Source organism: Vidua chalybeata, chromosome 3 (genome assembly GCF_026979565.1).
Source record: "Vidua chalybeata isolate OUT-0048 chromosome 3, bVidCha1 merged haplotype, whole genome shotgun sequence".
NCBI classification, from domain to species: domain Eukaryota; kingdom Metazoa; phylum Chordata; class Aves; order Passeriformes; family Viduidae; genus Vidua; species Vidua chalybeata.
The window spans coordinates 81,592,752-81,603,498 of NC_071532.1; the positions used below are offsets into that span (position 1 = coordinate 81,592,752).

Sequence of the window (10,747 nt, forward strand, 5' to 3'; positions counted from 1 at the left end):
CCACTCTCACTAGCTCGCTCCTGAAAGTTTCCACCACTGACTCAGAAGCTGTTAAATTCCATCCTACTGTTCTGCTCCTTGCTGTGTCCCTATACTGCCAGAACCTTTCTGCTGGCATAGGGCTCCATCACAGCACACATTTAAACACACAATGTATGTTGCTGTATGCACACAACACAAGGACAATATGTCACTAACACAACACATACTTTCTCATTAACCAGAGAGAAACATCATAGCATGGGATAGTAAATCCTCTCACTATGGCTGAATGATATCCATAAGTAATTATGCTGTAACAAGTGACATTCACATAGAAAGCCTGTATGAATTCTACATCTGCAGACAAAAGCAAACAAACAAAAAACCCCCAACCAACCAAACAAATGAAATGAAAAAAAAATAATAAAGCACTAGCTTTTTCAGCACAGGAAAATCTATTTATCTGTAGCAGCTCTTCAATTTTACAGAAATGCAAGTTCTCTTTTACCTTACTAGACTTCCATGATACACTACGTGGTATACCCAGTATTATTTTAAAATTCACCAGAGCCAATGCAAAAGTCCCTGGGGTCTGATGGTCATTTCTTAACCAATTTGCCCCTTTATTGAGAGTTTTAGTGAGAGTTTGGAACATGCAATAAACATAAAGTGGGTCTTCTAAAGCACAGTGAATTTTTTTTTGCCTACAAAATTTGGCAGTAACTCTCAAACATAACTAGGTGAGCTCTTATGCACACACAGTTCACTGTAATTTGCATGCATGCTTCATATTGAATCTCAGTTTCCATTGCCACATAAGACAGTATTTCTGTAATTAAACAATGGCCTTTTATGATTTAGAAAACAAAATAAGCATCACATACATTGGCTTCTGTGCAGACACAGTTAGAATAAAAACAAGAAAAAATACTATCCAAGGAAACTGAGTTGTAAAACAATCCTGTTGGTGAACGTATTGCAGTTTTACTCTGTATTTTAAGAAGACAAATAGATTTTAGTAACGTTTTTAAAAGCACATTTGTTTATCCTGTGGGAGATGAAAGTAATTTTTTTTGTTGTTCCTTTGATTCTGTTTAAAGGATAAAATAGAAATGGCGAGACATAATTACTGAACAATAGCTTTGCCTGTATGGAATTTTTACCTGGTTGTGTTTCTCTCTCTGATGTGTCACGTAAGGACAAAATGCCCCAGGTCAGAGAAACACTAGACTCATTTAAGCTATGTACAATTGAGCTCCCTCCTGTGACTCACTAGTGGGCTCTGGAGATACTTTAGTATCTGTTCAGATGCATTGCAAAGCCTGTATAATCACAGCTTAGAAAAATCTATTTCCCCTTTCTCCCCATCAGATGCCACATAGGGCAAGCCCTGGCAGAGCAGCAGCAGAGGTTCAAGGGAGGGCTGGTGGGCTGGGGCCCCCACTGCCCTCCTGTGCCAGGGGCAAGGAGCCAGCAGCAAAAGCAGCAGAAGGGTGCATGGCAAATCAGTACACGACAGCCTGTGACCTCTTTTTCTCTACCATCCATCCACAGCTGGTTCTTTACATCTTTTTCTTGGCTCAGCAGACGGTACCTAGCTGTGATGTCAAGCACTGCAATAGCCTGCCCAGGGAAGTGGTTGAGCACCATCCCTGAAGGTATTTAGAAGACATGTAGGCCATGGTGCTCAGGGAATGGTTTAGTGGTGGACTTGGCAGTGTCAGGCTCATGGTTGATCTTGATCTTAAAGGTCTTTTCCAGTCTAAATGATTCCATGATTTGCTGTGGCTTCTGGGGCTTAAAGAGGTCTGGAAGAGAAGTTTGCAGTTAGATGCAGGTGCTGCTGCCTCCACAAGTTCATTATAGGCCAAAGACACCTCCATTTTAATTTTCCAACAAATTTGCTGCAGCATTATCATCTCCACTGTCTCAAAAAATCATCTCTTCTCCATTTTTAAAACACAGCTTCCACAGAAGCATTAATGCTAACAGACAAACAGAAAAGGAAGTATCTATTGATATGTGCCACTAAGTCACAGGCAAAACACAGACTTAGTTAAATGATAGCATTTGAAATTGTTTCAAATGATAGCATTTGAAATTTGCAAATGCAGTCACTAGAAAACTAAGACTAATGAAGTAGGGCTACAGTAATTAGGAATTCTGAAACAGCTCTACTAAAAATTTTGAAAAAAAGACATAATGTTTATTTGCTTTTCTTTGTAAGCCTGATCATGTTTCAACTTCCACCAAAAAGGCAAATTTATACAATTTCCCATGATGAGGAAGAAAGGGTAAATGAAGTTAAATGAATAAATAAATCTCCCTATTGAAAATCCCATAATTAATTTAGTGGAAATAATTAAGAACATGGTGGTTTAAAAAAAAAAAGTATATATATGCTGTTGGAAGAGATAGACAGATATATGTTGACATTCTGCATTATATAGAAAGGTTTGGGAGTTGAGTGTGTTTGGAGTTTTTCCCCCTCTTCCCATGATATTCAACCTATTGACTCAGTAACAAGACAGTTTTCCAGGTGACAAGCATACTAGATACCATTCCCTAGAAGAGTGCCTACAGTTGTATCATTAATTGTGAATTAATTTCTGAAGTAATAGAGCTTGTTAAGCTACTCATCCGATACCAGTCCTTCCAATTCTGAACTGCGCCACTGCAGTTTCTGACATCAGTCACAAAATCCATGTGGCTCTTGCAAGGGACACAAATAACAATACCTTTGTTTTGCAATGTTTCCTAATGTGCACATTTACGTGAAGCATAATTTAAGGGTTTTATTCTTTTTGTCTCTTAATTCAATGCCTTTCAGAAATAGAATGGCTTCCCTGTAAAATACACCGGTTTGGCAACCATTCTAAAGCACTTCATGCGTAACATTGTATAGAACACTTAGAAAAGCCTATTTGTTCTACTACAAAACCTTTTTACTGCAGAAAGAAGGGGAAATTGGTTAAGCTTTCGTGATTTCTGCCATTAAAATTGCTCCTATCAAAGCCTGCTAAATAAAATATGTCAGTGTTCCAACACAAATGAGTTTTGCTCCAATAATCACAACATATCCCAGGTGGAACATGCTAGAAATGCCTAGAACCAAAAATTATCCAAACCTTTTGAAGATTACTATTTGCCCTAGATTTGCCACATAAAAGATTAAAAAATAAGTTGATATTGACAGGTGCATTTTTCTAAGACTGAAAGGAAAGGAGGTTTTTGAGAGAAAGAAACTTTTTCTTACTTCAGACAGAAGTAACCTATTTCAATTTTATCAAGAACCTATTTCAATATTATCAAGAAAAAAGAAAATCTTAACTAGTGTTTCCCAGCAATGCCCAGAGGAATTAGAATTTATAAATGAACATGTGGCTTGATTACCACTTCTAAACCAAAAATCATTCAAACTTAAATTTAGATCCAGTTTTTTAAATTCAGATGTTAGTTTTGGGACTGGAAAAAAAAAAAATAGAGTTATCTTTGTTACATGAGCTTAACCATGCAAAGTTATTTCAAACCCAGCCTAGTAGGAGTAAATTTATGCTATTTAAATACAGTTTAAACCATATAATCTATTACAAGCTTTTGAAGCACTAGTTTATGTAAAATTTATTCCAAATCCCTCAACCATCACACTAATAGAGAAACTTAACGCCCTGCAATGTCTCCAGAAAACATTTCCTTATTCCCTCCAAGTAAATAACCACACCTATCTTTACAGAACACCCTGCACCAGAGCATCCCTTCCTTTCTCAAGGCAAGATTTTTGATTTCAGCCTATTGGAGATCTTATTCTCCAATCATATGGGCATTTATTATTAATAATAATAATAATGTCCTAGGGTGGCTGTATGATGCCTTTATCCCCAATCGTCTGCCCTGTTTATGTTGAAGTCTTGTTCCAAGAGTGAAAGGAGGAGGGAAGAAGCTCAGGGTTTGTTTTCAAAAACTCACTCCCTCCTCCACATTCCTGCTCCGGGACGGTGTTATCTGCGGACGGACGGACAGCGAGACAGAGCTCTCCTTTGCTTTTTTTCCTAGTTAGTTTTAGCTAGCTGAGGCAGAGAATTTCCCTGGACTGTGGTTTTTTTCCCTTTCTCTGGACCTGCTCTGGACTGAACACCAGAAGAGCATCAGCAGCTCACATCTGTGGCCCAGCGGGCCGGGCCTGGGCCGCGGCATTGCCAGCGCTGGAAGGACTGGTCAGAGACTGAGTGAGCTGAGCTGCAGCCCGGGGGGATTTGCTCTGAATTTGTCTCTCTTGGAGTGGCAAGAAGTCCTATTGTTTAATATTGTCTAAGTTCTCTTGTGTAATAAACAGGTTTTTTCCACTTTTTTTCCTCCAGAGGTATTTTCTCCCGAACCGGCTGGGGGGAGGGGCCAATTGACTCTGCTTTCCTAAAGGAATCCTTTTGTGGGGGGGAGGGGAATTCTTTCCCCAGACTTGCCCTGAACCAGGACAAATACATTATTTTGGCGCCCAACGTGGGGCTCGAGAAAGTGGAAAAAACCTTTATTCCTCTACTGATTGCATGCTGGTTGTGTTTGTTTTGTAGTGGGCTAAAGCACCCAGTAGCCATGTTGCTTACATCCATAATGTCTCTTGGGGTGGAGGCCTTCATGTGGTTCTGGTCACTAGGCCTTTTTGAGGTTTTAGTACTTTTCTGGTCACTAGGATTGTCCCTTACACGTGGTTTTTACAGTAGAAGAGCACAGATTAAAATAGCTATTGTGCTGGCCTTGGCAATAGTGATTTATAAGGCGCTTGTAAAGATACTGGATTCTGTTCGAAATATGTATGCTTTATGGTTTTTTCACCCTACCCTGCATCCTAGTTCCAGTAGGATGTTCTGGGAGTTTATTAGTAATTGCACCTGGTTTGTTAGAGGAGGAGCAGAGGATGAGGTTTTCCAACCCCTCCTTTCCTTCTTCTCTTTTGAATCTGTTATGTCATTTTTTGGGAATGTTCAGTCTCCCCTGAATGTTAAAGAGACCCTCTTTCTGGTATTTATTCTGGGAAACTCCCTGGGAAACTTCCTTTATACAGCCTGCAGTTTCTCTAGAGTGAAGGCTGAAAAATCCAGAGGGACTGATGAAACCCCTCATCCAGATGTGGAAAATCCTAAGTGGTGTGGGGAATGGGAGAAAATAGGCCAGACCCTGAAGGAATTTTCTGACCCTGTAGAGTGGGATTTTCCAAGTGAACAAATTCAGAACCCAGATGAGGTAGGGAAATACCTGAAAGAGAAGTGCCATGATGACTCTAAGGAGAAAAGGATCATTGCAATAAGCTGGGCTCTGGCTTATGCTTATCGCACACTGCTAGATACTGTAGGCCAGCAGACAGAGGCAGGGGGGCAGGGAGATAAACCAGCAGCAATCCCAGTCACTCAGTCCGCAGCCAACCCCCCAGTTACTCAGGCTGTAGCTAAACCAGACAGTGAACCTAAACCACTGGCAGTTGCTGCGGGAAAGAAGAGAAGCAAAACTGACCGGCCAGGGACTGATGATGATGATCCAGGAGAAGGACCCTCAAAGCTAATTACTGACACAAAAGCCGAAGTTAAGGCAACTGATGCAGGATCAGAAGCCACTACTGAGTCCTATTCCCTGAAGGACCTTCGTGGCCTAAGGAAGGATTACACTCGACGACCTGATGAGTCTATAATTAGTTGGTTGGTCCGTCTTTGGGATGCTGCAGGGGAGGCTACAATTCTGGATGGTAGCGAAGCGAGACATTTGGGATCCCTGTCACATGATCCTGCCATTGATCAAGGAATGATGAGGGGGGCTAATCCTCGCAGCCTCTGGGCACGGGTTCTGGACAGTGTAGCACAAAGATACTTGTGTGCAGATGATCTTTATATGCAGCAAACCCAGTGGAAGACTATAGAGCAAGGAATTCAACGCTTGAGGGAAATGGCAGTGGTAGAGATTGTCTTCTCGGATGATCTAGATACTGTAAATCCAGACTTGGTACCATGTACATCTGTGATGTGGCGAAAACTTGTAAGACTTGGGCCAGATGAATATGCTTCTGCTGTAGCAATAATGAAGCAAGATGACGGTGGGGAGACTGTGCTTGATATGACAAAGAAGCTCCGAGCATATGCAGATGCTGTACATGGCCCAACACACCTGAGAATTGCAGCAGTAGAAGCACAAGTGCAGAAACTAGGAAAAAATATAGAGAACAAGATAGAGGAGATTAAAGAGGACCTTCTTAAAATTTCTGCAGTACAGATCAGAGGTCCTGGTACCCAACGCAGACGTCCCTCAGATAGGGAGAGGAGGTACACCTCACGAGCTGAGCTGTGGTTCTTCCTGCGCGATTGTGGAGAAAATATGAGGAAATGGGATGCGAAACCTACTGCTGATCTGGCACAGCGGGTGCGTGAATTGAAGGGAAGCAAGACTCCGAGAGGAATTTTCACCAAAAGGGAAGCAGCTCCAGTGACCCATAACCAAACTGCCATATATGATGATGATGACGATATTTTCGATCCCCTTGAAGGAACCTCCAAGACATATGCCCCAGGAAAGAAGGATAACCAGGCTTAGAGGGGCCCTGCCTCTAGCCAGGTAGAGGCTAGGGAAAACCGTATTTTCTGGACGGTGTGGATTCGTTGGCCTGGCACATCAGAACCACAAGAATATAAAGCTTTGGTCGACACTGGTGCGCAGTGCACATTAATCCCATCAAACTATGTGGGGACAGAACCTGTTTCTATTGCTGGTGTGACAGGGGGATCACGGGACTTTACTTCAGTGGAAGCTGAGATCAGCCTGACTGGAAATGAGTGGAAGAAACAGTCTATTGTAACTGGCCCAGAGGCCCCATGTATTTTAGGCATAGACTTCCTCCGAAGTGGGTATTTCAAAGACCCAAAGGGACTCAGGTGGGCATTTGGAATAGCAGCTGTAGAGACAGGGGGCATCAAGCAATTGAACAGCTTACCTGGACTATCGGAAAACCCATCTGCAGTAGGACTTTTGAAGGTAGAAGAGCAACGAGTGCCAATTGCGACCTCAACAGTGCATCGCCGGCAGTACCGAACGAATCGAGATGCCGTGATCCCCATCCACAAAATGATCCGTGAGCTGGAGAGCCAAGGGGTGGTTAGCAGAACCCATTCACCTTTCAACAGCCCCATCTGGCCTGTGCGTAAATCCGAAGGAGAATGGAGATTGACAGTGGACTACCGTGCCCTAAATGAGGTGACTCCACCGCTGAGCGCTGCTGTGCCGGACATGCTGGAACTCCAGTACGAGCTGGAGTCCAAGGCAGCAAAGTGGTATGCCACTATTGATATTGCCAATGCGTTTTTCTCCATTCCTCTGGCAGCAGAATGCAGGCCTCAGTTTGCTTTCACCTGGAGGGGCGTGCAGTACACCTGGAACCGACTGCCCCAGGGGTGGAAACACAGCCCCACCATCTGCCATGGACTGATCCAGGCTGCACTGGAAAAGGGTGAGGCTCCAGAACACCTGCAGTACATTGATGACATCATTGTGTGGGGGAAAACAGCAGCAGAGGTATTTGAGAAAGGGGAGAAAATCATCCAGATTCTCCTGAAAGCTGGTTTTGCCATCAAGAAGAGCAAGGTCAAAGGACCTGCTCGAGAGATCCAGTTCCTGGGAGTGAAGTGGCAAGATGGACGGCGTCAGATTCCTACAGATATCATTAACAAGATCACAGCGATGTCTCCACCAACCAGCAAGAAGGAAACACAAGCTTTCTTAGGCGCCATAGGTTTTTGGAGAATGCACATTCCTGAGTATAGCCAGATCGTGAGCCCTCTCTACCTGGTCACTCGCAAGAAGAATGATTTCCACTGGGGCCCTGAGCAGCAACAAGCCTTCACCCAGATCAAGCAGGAGATTGCCCATGCAGTAGCCCTTGGCCCAGTCAGGACGGGACCAGATGTGAAGAATGTGCTTTACTCTGCAGCCGGGAACCATGGTTTGTCCTGGAGCCTTTGGCAGAAAGTGCCTGGTGAGACTCGCGGCCGACCACTGGGATTTTGGAGTCGAAGCTATAGGGGGTCTGAAGCCAACTATACTCCAACAGAGAAGGAAATTTTAGCAGCCTATGAAGGAGTTCAGGCCGCCTCGGAGGTGATCGGTACAGAAGCGCAACTCCTCCTGGCACCCCGACTACCGGTGCTGGGGTGGATGTTCAAAGCAAAGATTCCCTCCACCCACCATGCCACCAGTGCCACATGGAGCAAGTGGATTGCCCTTATTACGCAGCGCGCCCGGATTGGAAAATTGAATCGCCCTGGGATTTTGGAGATAATTACAAACTGGCCTGAAGGTGAAAACTTTAGTCTTGCAGATGAAGAGGAGGAAGTGGCACATGCTGAAGAAGCGCCACCATATAACCAACTGCCAGCAGAAGAAACACACTATGCTCTTTTCACTGATGGCTCTTGCCGCATTGTAGGAATGAAACGGAAGTGGAAAGCAGCCATATGGAGTCCCACACGACGAGTTGCGGAAGCTACTGAAGGGGAAGGTGGATCGAGTCAATTTGCTGAACTCAAAGCGGTTCAACTGGCCCTGGACATTGCTGAAAGGGAGAAGTGGCCAAAACTCTACCTCTACACTGATTCATGGATGGTAGCCAATGCTCTGTGGGGGTGGCTGGAGAGGTGGAAGAAAGCTAACTGGCAGCGTAGAGGAAAACCAATTTGGGCTGCTGATGAGTGGAAAAACATTGCCACCAGGATAGAGAAGCTACCGGTGAAAGTTCGTCATGTAGATGCCCATGTCCCCAAGAGCAGAGCCAATGAGGAACACCAAAACAACCAGCAAGTAGATCGGGCTGCAAAGATAGGGGTATCAAAGATAGACTTGGATTGGCAACACAAAGGGGAATTGTTCTTGGCACGATGGGCCCATGATGCCTCAGGCGATCAGGGTAGAGATGCCACTTTTAAGTGGGCACGAGATCGAGGGGTGGATCTAACCATGGACAGTATATCTCAGGTAATCCACGACTGTGAGACATGTGCTACCATCAAACAGGCCAAGCGGGTAAAGCCCCTGTGGTATGGTGGGCGGTGGTCCAAGTACAAGTATGGGGAGGCCTGGCAGATTGACTACATCACACTGCCCCAGACACGCCACGGCAAGCGTTATGTGCTCACAATGGTAGAAGCCACCACGGGATGGTTGGAAACCTATCCTGTGCCTCATGCTACGGCCCGTAACACCATCCTAGGCCTTGAAAAGCAAATTCTTTGGAGGCATGGTACCCCTGAGAGGATTGAGTCCGACAATGGAACTCATTTCAAGAACAGCCTTATCAACACTTGGGCTAGGGAACATGGTATTGAGTGGGTGTACCATATTCCCTACCATGCACCAGCTGCAGGAAAAGTAGAGAGGTACAATGGATTGTTGAAAACCACACTGAAAGCATTGGGTGGGGGATCTCTCAAGAATTGGGAACAGAATCTGGCAAAAGCCACCTGGTTAGTTAACACCCGAGGCTCTACCAGTCGATGGGGCCCTGCCCAGTCTCAGCTTTTGAATATAGTAGATGGAGACAAAGTCCCAGTAGTGCATGTTAGAGGTTTGTTAGGAAAAACAGTGTGGATCAATTCTGCCTCAAGTACAGACAAACCCATTCGTGGGATTGTCTTTGCTCAGGGACCAGGTTGTACATGGTGGGTAATGCAGAGAGATGGAAGAACACGATGTGTACCTCAGGGAGATCTGATTGTTGGGTGAGAACTATGTATAAATATCACTGTTTGCTGAATACTGCTGCCATTGTCTGTGTATAGTTGTATATTAGATGTATAATGTATCTATTTATAGGGTTTGAATATATATATATGTTTTAGTAGTAAGCTGACGATATGGGGATAAGGGGTGGAATGTCCTAGGGTGGCTGTATGATGCCTTTATCCCCAATCGTCTGCCCTGTTTATGTTGAAGTCTTGTTCCAAGAGTGAAAGGAGGAGGGAAGAAGCTCAGGGTTTGTTTTCAAAAACTCACTCCCTCCTCCACATTCCTGCTCCGGGACGGTGTTATCTGCGGACGGACGGACAGCGAGACAGAGCTCTCCTTTGCTTTTTTTCCTAGTTAGTTTTAGCTAGCTGAGGCAGAGAATTTCCCTGGACTGTGGTTTTTTTCCCTTTCTCTGGACCTGCTCTGGACTGAACACCAGAAGAGCATCAGCAGCTCACATCTGTGGCCCAGCGGGCCGGGCCTGGGCCGCGGCATTGCCAGCGCTGGAAGGACTGGTCAGAGACTGAGTGAGCTGAGCTGCAGCCCGGGGGGATTTGCTCTGAATTTGTCTCTCTTGGAGTGGCAAGAAGTCCTATTGTTTAATATTGTCTAAGTTCTCTTGTGTAATAAACAGGTTTTTTCCACTTTTTTTCCTCCAGAGGTATTTTCTCCCGAACCGGCTGGGGGGAGGGGCCAATTGACTCTGCTTTCCTAAAGGAATCCTTTTGTGGGGGGGAGGGGAATTCTTTCCCCAGACTTGCCCTGAACCAGGACAAATAATAAATTATTAATTTATTAATTTTAATTAATAAAAATTAATTAGTATTAATTTTTTTTTTTTTTTAATTTTCTGAGGCCCTTGAAGAGTTGCAGTGTCTCATTTTCTCTGTAGGCACATAGTGCTGACTGGTAATGAGAAGGACAGGTTTGGCCCTTCTTAACATTAATAATCAGAGCTTTGCTTAAAATACCTCATCACCAGATGATGTTAAGAGGAGACAAGATGTACTTC

The 10,747-nt window shown here is 44.4% G+C and overlaps 1 protein-coding gene across 1 annotated transcript; it reads left to right on the plus strand.

Moving 5' to 3' along the window:
• Positions 1 to 6,560: 6,560 nt before the first annotated feature.
• On the plus strand, positions 6,561 to 10,379 carry LOC128786338 (uncharacterized). Its single transcript, XM_053939547.1, has 2 exons — positions 6,561 to 9,386; positions 9,652 to 10,379. Exons 1-2 carry the CDS (start codon positions 7,084 to 7,086, stop codon positions 9,674 to 9,676), a joined length of 2,328 nt encoding a protein of 775 aa, XP_053795522.1. The 5' UTR covers positions 6,561 to 7,083; the 3' UTR covers positions 9,677 to 10,379.
• The last annotated feature ends 368 nt before the right edge of the window (positions 10,380 to 10,747 follow it).

What these genes read in the sequence shown, in the direction of transcription:
- LOC128786338 (XM_053939547.1), top strand. Translation starts at nt 7,084, where the DNA reads ATGATCCGTGAGCTGGAGAGCCAAGGGGTGGTTAGCAGAACCCATTCA. An exon ending in GCTGCAGGAAAAGTAGAGAG is followed by an intron (nt 9,387 to 9,651) that starts GTACAATGGATT and finishes GTCTTTGCTCAG; the next exon opens with GGACCAGGTTGTACATGGTG.